The sequence below is a fragment of the Carcharhinus amblyrhynchos genome, chromosome 1 (genome assembly GCF_965287045.1).
Source record: "Carcharhinus amblyrhynchos chromosome 1, sCarAmb.v2.hapA, whole genome shotgun sequence".
In the NCBI taxonomy this organism is placed as follows: domain Eukaryota; kingdom Metazoa; phylum Chordata; class Chondrichthyes; order Carcharhiniformes; family Carcharhinidae; genus Carcharhinus; species Carcharhinus amblyrhynchos.
Genome location: NC_137324.1, coordinates 47,096,504 through 47,113,634, shown reverse-complemented (window position 1 = coordinate 47,113,634; position 17,131 = coordinate 47,096,504). Strand labels below are relative to the sequence as shown.

The following is a 17,131-nucleotide window of genomic DNA, read 5'->3' as shown; positions in this document are numbered from 1 at the left end:
TAGTGTCATTGGGACTAGCGAGGGAAATATGTGAGGTTATGAGGATAGGGCCTGGGTGGGATTGTCGTTGGTGGGGCAGTTTAGAACGGAGTTGAGGAGGAACTTCTTCACTCAAAGGGTGGTGAATCTCTGGAATTCTCTGCCTGTTGAAGTGGTGGAGGCTACCTCGCTAAATATTTTTAAGACGCGGGTTGATGGGTTTTTGATAAGCGAGGGGATTAAGGGTTATGGGGAGAGGGCGGGAATGTGGAGCTGAGCCAAGACAGATCAGCCATGATCTTATTGAATGGCGGGGCAGGCTCGAAGGGCTAGTTGGCCTACTCCTGCTCCTATTTCTTATGTTCTTATGCAGACTCGATGGGCCAAATGGCCTCCTTCTGTACTGTAGGGATTCTATGCACCATAGAAACATCCGATCTGAATGTATCACAGCTTGGTTTGGCTCCTGCTCTGACCAAAACAGCAAGAAATTACAAAGTGCTGTGAACGTAGCCCAGTCCATCATACAAACCTGCCTCCCATCCACTGACTCCACCTACACTTCCCACTGCCTCAGGAAAGCAGCCAGTATAATCAAGGACCCCACACATCCCAGGCATACTATCTTCCACGTTCTTCCATTGGGAAAAAAATACAGAAGTCTGTAAACATGTACCAACTGACTCAAGAAGAGATTCTTCCCTGCTGCCATCAGACTTTTGAGTGGTCCTATCCTACGTTAATCTGATCTTTCTCTTCATCCTAGCAGTAACTGCAACACTATATTCTGCACTAAGATAAAAGCAAATTGCTGTGCGTGCTGAAAACTGAAACAAAAACAGAAAATGCTGAAAAGTCTCAGCAGGTCTGATGGCATCAGTGGAGAGAGAATAGATCCAACGTTTTGAATCTGGATGACCAAGGGTCCGATGAAAGGTCATCCAGACTCGAAACGTTGGCTCTATTCTCTCTCCAAAGATGTTGTCAGGCCTGCTGAGATTTTCCAACATTCTCTGTTTTTGTGTACTATATTCTGCACCCTATCTTCTCCTTCTCCCCTATGTACTCTGTCAACGGTACGCTTTGCCTATAACAGCTGGCAATAAAAAACAATACATTTCACTGCAACCTAAAACGCGTGATAATAATACATCAATCAATCAATCAATCCAGTGGCTCCTTCGGGACTGAAGAGGCACTCAAACCTCATTGGGAGAACGCTACTTTCCAGAGAGAGGGGAGAGAGTCTGAGCAGGGTGCCTTTAACAGCCAGTGCAACTAAAAGACAAGTATGCATGGCCAAGAAACAAACAACATCAACAAAAGCTAAACCCGGCACTTGCAGCAAACACAAAAAGGCAACAAGGCGGGTGGAAGGGAGACGGGAACACACCCTCTGCTTGCCTCTCCTCCACTCCCTCCGGGGCAGGGCGAGAGTTTGCGCGCGCACGTGCCAATCAGTGGGCGCGCCCGTGCGCGTTCCAGGCAGGCGGATGACGCGGACACGCCAGGGACAATGGCTCGCGCAGCGTGTGCGCTCCTGGCGGCGCGGCTGCTGGAGCCGCTCCGGGCTGAGTGAGTGCACAAGCCACCACTACCACCATCAGCAGCAGCAGCAGCAGCCTGTCCCAACTCCACACTGACATCCGGCTCCCCTTCAAACTCCGCTCTAACATGGGGTGAGTGCCACTTTCTCCACAGCAATCAGACACAAACTTTTATTCAGGGCAATATTTTGGATGCATTCCCTCACCCTCCCTCTCTCTCGATTTGTGAATAGGAGCAGATGAAGGAAGGAAGGAAGGAATGAATGGGGTTATTGTTTGTGAAGAGTGAAAGTTTTCTTCCTCCTCCCCCCAACCCCCCCCATCCCCACCACCCCTCCATGCATTCCCCAAGCTGGACTGGACTGAACTGTCAGACAGGGAGCATTGGGTGGATTTGTGAGAGGGGGAGGCTGCTGGTGGGGTTGGGGCTGAGGGGTTTGTCGGGAGGGAAGGTGGAGGGGGGGAGGTGTTGGATAAACGAATGAATGGGAGAAGCCCATACAAGAAAGAAGCAAAGGGGCTTTGTCAAAGCGGAGCGAGGCAACGATTGATTAAATTCGGGCGCATTTTCCCAGGAACTGCCAGGGAGACGGATCAAGCCGCGAAAAAAAAGTTTCTAGATGTAAGTTGTCAGCAACAAAAGGTGAAATGATTCCTCGGCTGCGGATTAGTTTGGCAGCGATTCCTGCGACTGCTGCCTTATCTATTCATCTGCTAACACCTCCTTTGGCTGTTTGTTAAGCTTACACCCTTTTCGAATATTTTTGATTGATGCTGTGAACGCGATGTCCCGCAAGTTTTGGCAACTTTTGATTTGATTTAAACCACTGGCGAGTGAGTGAGAGCATTGGATCCCGGTTTATTCCGTGTAGTACAGTCACTCCACGAGTATTGGCATTAATGCGTAGGTCATAGGCAACAATAGGCAAACCATGCGTCCTAAATTTCGCGTATTTCGAAACCAGTTTTTCGCTTGAGGTTGTAATAGAATAATTTTGCATTGTGTATTTATCTAGGCTATAAAGTTTAAAGTTTGGCATTCGGCAGGAACCTTGGTGAAAATGAAGAGCCTAAAAGCCAAGTTCAGAAAAAGTGATGTAAGTACTTCAGGCAGCTACATAACTGTTGCTGGTTGTTTTATTGTTGCAGCCAATAGCTTCCACTTCCAGACTGATAGTATAGTTGGCAGAGTGATCAAAAATCGTTGCAAACTTGACTATGGCTCCTCAGATTTAGCAGCCCTAAATCTGCACAAGCCTTTTCGTAGAAACGTAAAATCTCCACAGTGCAGAAGGAGGCTGTTTAGCCCATTGAGCCTGCAACAATCCCACCCAAATCCTGTCCTTGCAATCCCACATTTAACTCTGCTAATTCCCTTGACACTGAGGGACAATTTAGCATGGCCAATCACCTAACCTGGACATCTTTGGACTGTGGGAGGAAACCGGAGCACCCAGAGGAAACCCACACAGACACAGGGAGAATGTGCAAACTCCAAACAGACAGTGACCCGAGGCTGGAATTGAACCTGGGTCCCTGGTGCTGTGAGGCAGCAGTGCTAACCACTGTGCCATCGTGCACAGTTTTGACTGTCAGATTATTTTCAATTTGTAAATAAATGGGTTGAAAAACTGGACTTCAAAGAGAAAGTAGAATAACACCAAAGCTAGTCATTTTCATGAGCTCCTTTCTCTCTCTCCCCCCTTCCTCCAAATGTCTGAAGTATCTTGACAATCCAATTACACATTGTAACGTGGGCAATGCTGGTACTGCCACCTATGAATTCCCTATGAGGAGGTTCTGTCCATTTGGACATACTCCAAGCCCATCCAATACTTCCCTAGTACATCATTGCTCTGCAGCCACTGTAATCTCAACTAACTAGTGACTAATTGTATTCGCTGGTCTTGCTACCTTATTGCCTGCGCAACCGTGAGAGAAACAATTAGGCATAAATCACGTTGCCTAATGGTATCCAGTAGTGTGATGTACATGGGGATTATCCTGGGTTTTATCTCACATAAATTGTGTATATTTTTGAACTGCAAATTCATTGAAGTGCATGGAAGTTGCAGGCAATGCCCAAGAGCTCAAGGGAGAACAACACCTTGGGAAATCTACTCTCCTCCTCCCCCCTTCCTTCCCCTCTTCTCCGCCCCCCACCCCCCCAAGTGGTTTTTGATAGTTTTGGTAATGGGCTTAATCAAAACAGGAATATTTATTGTAAAAAACATTTTACTTTGTAAAATCTTTTGTTTGATTGCATTGAAATGTTGTCATGCGACATAACATTCTGAAATATTCCATTGGTAAAGAGCATGTTTCTGTAAAAGTTGCATCTTCATGGATGTTATAAAAACAAATCAATATATGGGATATTTGTGTAATTATTTCTGTGCTTTCATGAAGAAGTAGATGTGAACTGATCCTGATTTGAAGATACTCAATGGTTTTTATCTTACAAAGAAATCAAATATTAATTTGTTAATTTATGTATATCTTCTGGTAATTTTCATTTTAGTCATTGATCTCAAGCCTTTCCTATTGTGCAATATGATGTGGCAATTTTTTTCTTCAAGGCATCTATTTGTATTATGATGTTCTTAAAATTAAGAAAGGGGACATATGTTAGCATTTTCTGACTGTCACATGTTAGAGTTTGTGGTCCTTATAAGTTAATCTAGTTACATACTATATCTAAATCTTTGTTACATTGAGATACAGCTACAGAATTTCAAGATTCTGAGGACTTCCTTAACATCGCTATTGAATAAGTGAGCACATGGCCACACTACAGTTGTTGTGGCCTGCCTCTACCTTTAATGCTTCAGTTTCTTGTTAGAAAAGGTGTGAGTACATTCAATCAGTCCTTCAAAATTGGGGAGAAAATTATAATTTTGAGAGGGTTAAAAAGCTTAGATTAGGGCAGCACGGTGGCACAGTGTTTAGCACTGCTTCGTCATATTGCCAGGGACCTGGGTTTGATTCTGCTGTTGGATGACTACCTCCATGGAGTTTGCACAGTCCTCTTGTGTCTGCATGGATTTCCTCCAGGTGCTATGGTTTCCTCCCACAGTCCAAAGGTATGTAGGTAAGGTGGATTACCCATGGTAAATGCGAGGGGTTATGGGTATAGGCCTGTGGTTGGGGGTGGGGGGTAGTATGGGGTCTGGTAAGATGTGCTTTTAGAGAGTTGGTGCAGACTCGATTGGCTGAATGGCCTCCTTCTACACTGTAGGGATTCTATGGTTCATTTCAGAAAGGTGTCTTTTCACCTCTGGTTCACTGGAAATAGTGCTGGTAGCAGTAACAGTCATTCATAAGGATGCAATCTGCTAAATCAGAATGATTTGATACCATTCAGAATGTTCCTTCCACAAGTATGAGTAAGCATGGTTTTGAAGCTGGCAACTGCTAATTTTTTTTAATGATTTAAACCTTTCCAAAAGTGGAATCTGAATTTCAGGCTGTTTGTGAAATACAATAAACCAGGTCTGTACATGTTTATTATTTATTTGAGCACTCAGAGGGCCTGCTGTAAAAGCAAAGATTTAAGGGCTTTGTTATATCTCAATCAGTTCTGATTCTGGAATTTTTTAGTATTGGTATTTTATAGAAAAATATTTGAGTGACGATCATATGATTGTATGTGGTTGAATTAGTGCAGCCACTGAGAGGAAAACTACTAGACATGAAGGCAGAGATTGGCAGCAGTACTTGTTTTTGAAAGGCAGAGGAGAGTGCCCTTCAAGATACAAAAGGACTGACTTGGCAAACTTGTAAGCCAAAGAGTCAATAACATACACTGTTTGCTTTAAGTATAAACCTTCTCCCCAAAACACTCTCTCTCTCTTAAAATTCTGGTTTTATAATGTTTCTATTTTGTTGTTGTTAATTGGATGTAATCTTAAAAATGAAAACATGTTTTGTTGTGCACTTTGTTTGATAAGTAGGACCATTTTTCATAATCACTGAACAAGTGCTTGCCTCGAGAGAATGGTTGGAATCTAGTAATATGTTATGATAGCTCAATAACATGCATGGGAAAGAGAACAAAATATAATGATAGTACCACTGCCACATTTTAACAAAATGCTATATATGGAAATTTAATTTTTTTTTAGAAAATAGATTGCTATTCAATTCACCTGATTTGCTATAAATCTGATTCACATATTATTGGCAATTATCTGTTCAAGATTTCTTGAGAGGCCTCCCATATATTGTATCTTTTTTTTAAAGAAGGTTGTCTTTACTTTGGCCCAATACCACTGGCACTTGCAGAATATCTCTGCTCTTGAATCAGTTGATGTTTTGTTCTGGATGACAGGCATGGGACTGCCAGAGATGGTAGGTAAATTACTATTTTATAATTTCACATTATCCTTTATTATTTTTCATCTCTAGACTTACCTATTCCAGTGCACCTCTGGCCACCTTTCCTTGCTTTGTTGTCTGTAAACCTGAGATAATCCGACAGTAGGACTAGGGGGCACAGCCTCAAGATAAAGGGGAGGCGGTTTAGAACGGAGTTGAGGAGGAACTTCTTCACTCAAAGGGTGGTGAATCTCTGGAATTCTCTGCCCGTTGAAGTGGTGGAGGCTGCCTCGCTAAATATTTTTAAGAAGCGGGTTGATGGGTTTTTGATAAGAGAGGGGATTAAGGGTTATGGGGAGAGGGCGGGAAAGTGGAACTGAGCCACAACAGATCAGCCATGATCTTATTGAATGGCGGGGCAGGCTCGAAGGGCTAGATGGCCTACTCCTGCTCCTATTTCTTATGTTCTTATGTTCTTATGTTCAAACTAAATTCTGTTCGCCCAAAATCCTTCTGCTTATTAGACTGTTAATTCCTGGTTAAGCAAGACCTCAATTTTAACATTCTCACACTTGTTTTCAAATTCCTCCATGACCTGACCTATCCTATAGGGGCGGTACAGTAGCATAATGGTTAGCACTGCTGCTTCACGGCGCCAGGTCTCAGGTTCGATTCCAGGCTTGCGTAACTGTCTGTACAGAGTTTGCACATTCTCCCCATATCTGCGTGGGTTTCTTCAGGGTGCTCCAGTGTCTTCCCACAATCTGAAAGATGTGCTGGTTGAGTGCATTGATGTGAACAGGTGCTGGAGTGTGGCAACTAGGGGAATTTTTCAGTAACTTCATTGCAGTGTTAATCTAAGCCTTATTTGTGACTAATAAATGAATGTTAACTTTATTTGTGTCCATACATCCCTCTGAGATATTTGTGCTGCATTAATTCTGGCCGCTTGAGCATCCCTGATTTTAATTGCTTCACTCTTAGTGTCCGTGCCTTCAGTTGCTATGGCCCTAAGCCCTGGCATTCCATCCCTAAACCTCTCTGCCTCTGTTCCCTTCTTTCAAAACATTCCTTGAAGCTTGTTCAATGAGGTATGCTTTTGGCAACCTGCTCTAATTCCTCTGTGATTCAATTGAAAATCTTGTTTCGTAAGACTCCTGTGAAGTGTCCTGGTATGATATGTTACATAATGGAACTGCATAAGTACAAGTTATTGTTGTTATTTTCACTCATTGAGTATCTGGGGTTATGAAGTTGTTGCATATTGAACGAGGGAGGAGACAACAGTCCAATGTTCCTAATGTGTTAATAGAACAATTCTGTTCACCATACTATTGCTTGATGTAAGGAGCTCCTGAAGGGTGTAGCCACCACCTAGAGAAGCAGGCGAAAGTAGGACCTGGAGGATGTAACCTCCATTTGGAAGAGTGGGTGAAAAGAGGACCTGGAGGCAGTAACTAACATCCAGAAGAGTGGGTGAATCCAATTCTCGTCTAGCCTGTGGCTTCAGATTGAAATAATCAAATTACTCTTGCCTGGGCGTCAAAGGGGCAGTAGACCATTCAATTGCTCAGCACTGGTCCACATAGAGTTCGAAAGGAGAGTGAAAAAACAAATGGTAACGTCACGAGAAAACCATAAGGTCATTGTTTCGTAAGAAGCTGCTGTTTGGCGTTGTCTTTAAATTGCTGTAAAGTAGAAAAGCATTTTTTTAAAGAAGTATTATCTTTGAATCATGCCGAGGATCTGCTGTGCTCAGCAGAGAACCCAGATGGGGTCTTGTTTTAACGCCTTATTTTGACAATGTGGCTTGAGCCGTCTAACTGAGATGGGAATACTACTGCTGAGCCAAGGCTAAAAAATTATTTTTAAAAACTAGGTCAACGAACAGAGATTAGGTGACCATTCTAAGAGTGGAGTGATGAGTGAAGAGGAACGTTTTGGAGGTGTGATCTTATTGGCATGCCTTGCAGTTTGTTTACCAGAAGATGGAGATCGGTATATGTGAGCTGATGCCTAGTATATATGCCTCTAAAATGTAGGTCCTTTATCGTGGTAGATCCATAGGCTCTAAAATGGATTGAGCACCCGGAGGAAACCAATGCAAACACGGGGGGAACATGCAACTCCACACAGACAGTCACCCAAGGTGGGAAATGATGTCCCGCTGTCCCGCTTTCCCGCTGTCCATTGCTTGCCCATTGCTGTGTATTGTAGTTTCAGAATCACTCCTTATCGGTTCCTCCAAGACCTTACCCCTTTCTACCATAAGAACATAAGAAATAGGATCAATAGTAGCTAAGTATGGTCCCTCGACCCTGCTGCACTATTCAATAAGATTGTGACTGTTGTAAAGTCCTTTAATCCCACAACTTGGAATATAGTATTTCAATTCTGGTTGCCACACTATCAAACGGATGTGTTGCCTGGTATGGAGGGCATTAGCTTTGAGGAAAGGTTTTGGAGGTTTGTTCTCGCTGGAACGACAGAGGTTGAGAGGTGATCTGATATGAATCTACAAGATTATGAGAGGCATGGACAGAGTGGACAGTCAGAAGCTTTTTCTCATGGTGGAAGAGTCATTTACTAGGGGGCACAGATTTAAAGGAGATGTACAAGGCATGTCTTTTACTCAGAAGGTAGTGAGTGCCTGGAACTCGTTGCCCCGGGAGGTAGTGGAAGCGGATATGGTAGTGATTTTTAAGGGGCATCTTAACAAATGAATGAATAGGATGGGAATAGAGGGATGTGGTCCCTGGAAGGACAGTTAAATTGGGCAGCATGGGCGGTGCAGCCTTGGAGGGCTGAAGGGCCTGTTCCTGTGCTGTAATTTTCTTTGTTCTTTGTTCTAACGCTGCCTGAACTTGCCACTTAGGGTGGCATGGCGGCACAATGGTTAGCACTGTCGCCTCAAAACGCCAGGGTCTCGAGTTCAATTCCCTTTCTGTGTGGGGTTGCACGTTCTCCTCATGTCTGCATGGGTTTCCTCTTGGGTGCTTCGGTTTCCTCCCACAGTCTAAAAGACCATTGATCGGACACTAGTTGGAGTGTGGCGACTAGGGAAATTTCACCGTAACTTCATTGCAGTGTTAATGTAAGCCTTACTTGCAACAAATAAATTAACTTTATTTCTACTCTCACTCCATTCTGCACCAATGATAGATCCTTTAGACAAAATCTTACTGTTCTCTAAAACACCATTACTTGACGTTGCTACTGTTGTTTCTACCTGCAGAAACCTCCTCATACCTATTTCTCCAACTGTATTTTAGGTCATCTTTCTGTGTTCTCATATTTAATTACAAGATGCCTGGGGGTTTTGCTTAGCTCCAGGTGCAAATTGTTGAATTTGTGAAAGGAGTGTTTTTGGGATTTACAAATTGAAGCTAATGCAAAGAAAAGTAGCTTTTAATAATTGTTTTGATTGAGCTGCATTCATTTTTGGCAAGTTCTTCAAACGTTTTATTTTAAAAAATGTATTCTAAACAAAGGTTATCTTCAATTTATTTAGGTTGACTCAAGTGAAGTCAGATGGCAAGATTTCATGTGGAAATTACTGTAAAATTGCTCTATTGGCATCTCTGCTAGGAAATCTGATTGACATCTGTTTTCAGCGGTATAACTTTGTTAAGTGCTTTTCCAAAATCCAATTTGCGAAGATGCTGTTCATTGTTAAATGTCCAGTGTGAGTTGATGTGGTGCTTTACTTCTATATCTTTAGCAAATGTGGAAAATAGCACTTTTGTTACCTTTTTAGATTCATGAGAGAGACCCTATTGTTCCATGTGGCACTGACCCTTTATAAGTAGCCCTCATTCCCCCCCAAAACCAGGATGTGCCTTTACTGGATCAAATATCTAGATCCATAGTAATGAAAGCCAAACATTTCGTAGAAAACCCTTCTTGCTTACCTGAGTTATCTAGATGTATCGCAATATGCTGTTTGATTCTCTTGCCTTTGATAAAGAGCATATCTTTTCTTTCAGGCAGAAACTCAGGTCATGAACAACTATTAACTGAGTTTATGCAAGTGCTTTGAGAAAAGTGTTGTTACAGTAACTTACAAACTCTGTCAATGACATTACATTTCGAGTGACGTATGCTTGTGGCTTAATTAATCTCCTGGTAGTAGGTTTCACTTGGCCTTGGGGCCCAGTTTATTTGTAACTGGAACTTCATTTGTGTTAATTTCTTTCACCTTCTTCATGACTGGTGGGATTCAGGAGTGTGATGTCAATGAATATCAAAAGTGTTCAAGCTTTTTAAAAAAAAACAAGGCATTTTGAATGCATCATGCAAAACTTTGTTGGAAGAAAGTAAAACTAAAGTTATGTTAGTAAGGGTGGTGAGGGAAAAGAACACAGGGTGACAGAAATAAATTGCTCGATGTATTTTTAATTTTTTTTTATAATTTAGGATTGATAAAGTAAAGCTGCTGCTGATATGATGTAGCTTTATTATTGCGATAGATCTCTACAGATGTTTGTTGGGTAATGTGGCAGGAAACACTTAGGAACTCTGGAATTTTCCTGGACAGACCAACAGTGTAAGGACTAAAAAAAATGGATTTTATTGAACATTGAAGTTTTGAATAAAGATGGTTGTAGCACAAGCAGCATTTTTGTTGACGGTTTTGGAAGAATTTCAAGCATTGACATTTGAGCTTCGAAGATATAAGGTAGTCTGATATTCCACTGAAAGTTACTCCTTAGCAATGTAAGTTATCATACATTTATTTGGACTTTACGCCTTGGACGTCTTTGTGTTGGTTGGATGTGAGTAATGCTGGCAAGGGAACATTTATTGGCCATTCTTAGTTGCCATGATAAGGGTTTTAAGTTTGTTTATTTATTAGTGTCGCAAGTAGGCTCACATTAACACTGCAATAAAGTTACCATGAAAATGCCCTAGTCGCCACACTCCGGTGCCTGTTCGGGTACAGGCACCTAACCAACACGCCTTTTGGACTGTGGGAGGAAACCAGAGCACCTGGAGGAAACCCATGCTGACATGGGGAGAACATGCAAGCTCCACGCGGACAGTCACCCAAGTTGGGAATCAAACCAAGGTCTCTGGTGCTGTGAGGCTGCAGTGCTAACCACTGTGCCACCATGCTGCCCCACGGAGGGCCATGAGAAGCAATCGCTCACAAGTAAATGGTTCTGTTGAGGCACTTCAGAGTGCAGTTGTCAACTAATTAGGCCAGACTCATGAAAGGCAGCAGGTTTCCTTCCCTGTAGGACATTAGAAAGTCTTGTGGGTTTACTGTCATATATACAAACAGCTTTCAATCTGTTAATCCACAGATTGCCAGATTTATTCAGTTGAATTTCTCGCTTGCTATCATTCAACCTGACTTCATGAACATTGGTTTCTAGGGCTGGATGATGAAACTACTACTCTTCCGGATACTGCTTTGATTTGATTTATTATTGTCACATGTATTGGGATATAGTGAAATTGTTTCTTGTGCACTACACAGACAAAATATACATTCATAGAGTATGTAGAGGTGAAGGAAAGGAGAGGGGGCAGAATATAGTGTTACAGTCATAGCTAGGATCAACTTAATTTAAGATAGGTCGATTCAAACATCTGATGGCAGCAGGGAAGAAGCTGTTCTTCAATTGGTTGATAGACGCTCTCTAACTTTTCTATTTTTTCTCAATGGAAGAAGGTGGAAGAGACTATGTCCGGGATTAGTGAGGTCCTTAATTATGGTAGTTGCTTTTCCAAGGCAGGGGGAAATGCAGTTGGAGTCAATGGATGGGAGGCTTGTTTGGGTGATGGACTGGGCTACATTCACAACGCTTTGTAGTTTCTTGCGGTCTTGGTCAGAGCAGGAGCCATATCAAGCTGTGATACATCCAGAAAGGATGCCTTCTATGGTGCAAATGTAAAAATTGATGCAAGTCATAGTGGACATGTTGAATTTCCTTAGACTCCTGAGAAAGTAGGGAAGTTGGTGGGCTTTCTTAATTATAGCGCAGCATGGAGAGACCTGGATATGTTGGTGATTTGTATACCTGGAAACTTGAAGCTCTCGACAATTTCCACTTCATCACCGTTGATGTAGACGGGGGCATGCCCTCCATTGTGCTTCCTGAAGTTGATGTCTGTCTCCTTTGTTTTACTGACATTGAGGGACCTTTGGAGTCAATGCATGTTTTTTTTTTGCTACTGCTCTTAGAATTACATTTGAACCACATTTTGGAAGTAATCATATAATTGGATTGTTCTGTATGTGAATTATTTTCACTTAGATGTATTTGCACCAGAAAATACTTAATTGATAGAAAGCAATTTTAGATACATTCAGAAACTAAACTTGTGTAGTGTAAATCAAGTCCTAAAGCCCAAAGTAACTCCTGAGCAGAGTGGAATGGGACTTGATCCTCTCAGTTTGTTTCAGTCTGGCATCTGATTGGACTCTGACTTCAGATTAAGATATCATTCTGGAATTTCAATGTCTACGTGAAGGGAAACTTATCATTGTGATAAAAATACACACTTAGCTTTGAATCTTGATTATATTTATTCATCATGGATACTTGGAGCAGTATTGATTCCACTTATTTCTTTTGAGAAGAGTTACATATTGATTGTGATATTGTTGGTGTCCTACTCTAGGATTAATGAAAATTAACTTTTGAAAGTGTCTTTATTGTTGGTGTTCTATGGTGTCTTGCAGCATGACAAAGGAAATTGTTGCAATTCTTGGCCTGAACACACAACTGGTTTGTATTGTTATCAATTTACTTAAACATTGTCAGAACGTTAAGCCACTAACAGTTTTTCTTTTTTAAAAACCAAAACGAACATGGTCATTTTCTGTTTTTAAGGTAGAAAGACTAAGGGGGGAGTTTTCTCATCCTGCTGCCTTCCACAGGAATCGAGGGGAGTGGGGTGGTGAACCATGCAGAGGTCTGTTGACCAAGGGTGGGATTCTCCAATTCTGGGGCAGGCATGGCCAGAAAATCCCACCCAGAAAATGGGTGTGATTTTTCGCAGAGGTGGTGGTGACCTGCCATTGACTGGTGGTGGGATCTTCTGGTCCTGTCGCTATAATGGGTTTCCCATCTTATGCACCCACTGCCGCAGGGAAACGCCATCGCTGGGACCAAAAAAACTCACCATCGAGAATGGCTGGAATTTTCCACCCAGTGTTTCATTAGGTAACTTGATGATTGAGACTTTTTTATATACTAGGTTTTGTTCATGCTCTTTAACGTACCTGTTGGTAGTTATGGACAAACTTGCACATTAAAGTAAAACTTCCTCTAAAAAGATTTCAGAGAATATTGAATTTATATTGGGAAGAAGCCCTCTGTTTCTATTATAAGCAATTGGCAAAGAACAAATGCAAGAATCATTGCTGTGGAAGGTGTTGAATATGGGAGAAATCCAAGTAATCAGAAAAGTGATGTAACTTTGTCCTTGTACAATGTAAATCATACTTCATAGTTTACCATATATAGCTTCCTGCTTCAAGGTTATAATCCGTAATTATTCCTTTCAACATATGTTAATAGGTATGGTATACCTTCTATGGGATAAGGGCATGTGTGAGTCTGTATTAAATGTCTTTGTTTTAAAATATGTGTTGACATTTTATGGAGAAAAAATCTGATGCTGACATAACTGTATATGGTTTCAAATGATTATAAATGTTGTAATGAAGTGTGGAGCATTGTGGTCATGATACACTTATACTTTTAAATGTGTAGTTAGTTTCCTCTTGAGACCATTGTTGTTCTGGCTGTGACAGCGAGAGAGAGAGAGAGATTCAGTATAGACGGGATGTGGCCCAGTCTCTGACCTCATCCCTTGAGGAATAAAAATGCTCCAAAAGAATGGAAATCGACTTATCATGAAGTTAAAAAGGAAACCAAGATATGTGTGGGGCCTTCGATTTATGGTTATTTATAATGACATTCTTTTCAATGTATTCATAATGTCATTCCATTTGATACTCTGTTAAAAGGGCTCGTGTAATTATGTGTTCTTTTTAGTACCCGAGGCAATTTACTGGCGGTTGGTTAGAAATTGTCTGACTGCCAAATATTCATGTCTAGATTTTTTTTTGTGTGTTTTTGTTGCCAACTTCAGATTGCAAGTATGCATCAGTATTACCTCGTAACATTGTATGCATTCCTTGGCCGGTTGGTGTTCTTCAGCGGTATTTAAAGTTTTAAATAACTTTGATCAAAAAAAGCAATTGATTCTATTTTAAGCACCTTGCAGCTTTTTTCACCAATGAAGGCCATAAATGAACTGGAATTGCCTAGAGGATATAATATGAAAATAAACTGGGCGGTGTTTCTGTTGAAAGAACAAACTTGCATTTATGTAGCCTGTCACATCCCCTGGTTGCCCCAAAGCATTTTATTCTCAGTTAATTACCTCTCAATTGTAGTTAAGAATTTGTAGGCAAGCATAGCTCTGAAACTGAGCACAACCTGGTACTACAAGTATTAATAAGATACATTATGTCTGTGTTTGATGGCAAGGATACTGGGGGAAGCTCTCTTGTGTTTTTTTTGAATAGTACCATGGGGCTTTCAAGTATGCATAAGTAGGCAGATGTGGGCTCGATTTTAATTTGCATCTTAAAGAAAAATGCAGCATTCCCCCCACACAGCATGGAAGTGTCAAGTGTAGATCAAGTGCTCCAGTCCTGGAGTGGAGTTTGATTCTATTATCTTCTGACCCTGAAGCAGGGGTACCACCAGTGAGACATACAGACAAGGAAATGATACCCTGCTTTTTATATTGTGAGAAAGTGGACCTTCTATGGAAGATGAACTATCCAGAATGGGAAAAAAACTGAAATTCAAGCTTTTCAAAGTGAAACCTCCCTCAAGCCATTCCAGTGTTATAAGTGAAACCAGAAAATAATGAAAATACTTAGTTCAGTTTGCATCTTAGTGTCTCAGTCTGCTTCATCATTTATTAATCTATTTTCAAGGAAACAAGAAAATCTTCTGAAATTTATCCAGAACTCAGGAGATGTTGTCATTTGTACTAGGTTCTTATTCACCCCCCCTCTCTTTCTGTTTCCCTCCCTGTCTTTCTCTCTTTGTCTCTCCACTTTCCCTTCTAACTACCCCATTCCATTCTTGGTGGGGAGTTGGAAATTATTTTAGTTCAGAGTTCAGTGAAGTCATGAAAGTCTCTGTTCAACATTCAGAATATCAATCGGAATATTGTTACAGTTCCCACAGATATTACAACTGGCCAGCTTGGATCCCAGAGTGAAACGTGGCCTGATAAACCCTTTGTTTTAACGAAACTGTGGAGGCAAGTTACTGAACAAATTCATAGAAATATGTTGATGAGTTTTTAACACAAAAAAAAACATTTATTTACCAAGAAAAGATCTGTATTAGACCAGATAAAAAGGTTAGAAAGATCTCAATTCTTTTCCCTGTGGCCTCCCATGTACTTATGGGTCACCTTTCAGATCTTTGACTGTGCCAAGCAGAACACCACAGCTTCAAAGGTATATTTTGTCCTTATGGCCCGTACCATGGAGTCATGAATCTTTGGCTGCCCTCACAGATCATTTGGGCTTTTCTTGAGTCGCTTTGGCTTCAGTGCTGCCAGAGCCATTTCTTTAACTTTTCTCAGTCCAGTTGTTCATCTCGACTCAGTGGGATCTGTCTCTGATGTCTATCTTTGTTACTGCTTGCAACTTTTTCCTGAGACCTGTTTCTATCCCACTCCCTAGTTAAGGACTACCTTCTAGGTTTAGGACCTTCTCCATGTCCTCCCTCCCCATGTCCTACTCCCTGAGACACATCTCTTGACTGAGGCTCTGGTTCAGGTTACCTGATCTGCCTTTTCCCACCATTTTACTTTTTTGCTTATTTTACTTTTGCACATTTGCGCAGGGCTGGTTCCCAACCTAAATAACATTAAAACCACTGCAGATGTGTGGCCAGTTCCCAGCTAGTATATACACCGAAGTCCCAAGGCCCACCTAGTCTCCGAACTCCCAGTTAAGATCGTTTTCTTTCCCTCTCTTGAGTTTCATCGCCATATGTTTGCATATCCAACCGGATGAACTTTTCCCAATCCTGGAAAGTTAAAGTTGCAGGATGCACTCTATAATAGAAAGCCTTTTGAATCCCTCTGCAATAGAAAAATACAAGCATAGCTGAAGGCTTGAAGAAAACATTTGTCTAATTGCATACAATTATTACACTCTAGAAATAGATACTAAATAGTATCAGATTTGCTTTATTCCAGTAAGATTATACCACAAATAACATAATTGAATCATTAACCTAATTACAGTTTAACTTAAAGCCGCAATTTAACTTGTTTGCACAGAAGATATAAGTTGCAACAAGGACTGATTTAATCTAGGTTTGGTAGCGAGCATTTTCATTTGCCTGTTCCAGAGAGGATTAGTCTAATGTGCTTCTTCGGGGTAACCAAATAAACTAAATCAAAGATTGAAGGATAAATTAAAAAGCACCCCCTTAAAGGGATACTAAATCAAAGTAATGTGTGTGCTTGAAATCACTTGGGAAAGTTGCAGATATATCTGCTGCAAAGCTTGGATCTGTGCCGGATTTTTTTTTACTAAACCCTCTACCATGTGTCTGTCGCTAAATAGGTAGACCAGATTTTAAAAATATATCTGCGACAAAGAAAACATTGTGGCCTAAGCACTGGACCCTAAAGAGTTGTATTTTTTTTGTGGAGATTGTAGGGTGGAGGTGGGAGTAGTGTTTTGGGGAGGGGGCTGTTGGAGGGAGGAAGTGTTGCTGGTTGGGAATGGGATACATGGCAGGGAGAAGTGTTGCTGGTTGGGTAGATGATGATGAAGTGTTTCTGGTTGAGAGGTGACTGATGGGAGTTGCTGATTGTGAGGAGCAGGTGATGGGGAAGTGTTTGGTTGCTAGTTGGGTGATGTGGGAAGTGTTGCTGGTTATGGGGGCTGAGTGATAGGGAAGTGTTTGGTTGCTGGTTGAGGAGTATGTGATTGGGAAGTGTTGCTGATTGTCGGGTGTGAGTGATGCAGAAGTGTTTGGTTGCTGGTTGGGTGATGTGGGGAGTGTTGTTGGTTTGGGGGATGAGTGATGGGATGAATTGCTGGTTGGGGAGGATGGTTGGAACGAGGTAGGGGAATGTTGGTTGGATGGGATGCTGGTGTTGGAGAAGAGAATGAGAAAGGAAAATAGGTGATATTGAGTGGAATGTGAATTATGCTACATACTATTACAGTACATTTAACAATGAGAGGCATTAAGTTAAATTTTCAGTGCTAAAGTAATCAA

General features: G+C 41.5%; 1 protein-coding gene across 1 annotated transcript in view; it reads left to right on the top strand.

The window, feature by feature from the left end:
* Positions 1 to 1,575: 1,575 nt before the first annotated feature.
* The window catches only part of rai14 (retinoic acid induced 14), a 211,375-nt gene continuing 195,819 nt past the window's right edge, over positions 1,576 to 17,131 (top strand). Inside the window, exons 1-2 of the mRNA XM_080218399.1 lie at positions 1,576 to 1,658; positions 2,543 to 2,623. Of these exons, the coding sequence (XP_080074525.1) occupies positions 2,588 to 2,623 (36 nt within the window). The 5' untranslated portion in view covers positions 1,576 to 1,658; positions 2,543 to 2,587. The remainder of the gene's footprint in view (positions 1,659 to 2,542; positions 2,624 to 17,131) is intronic.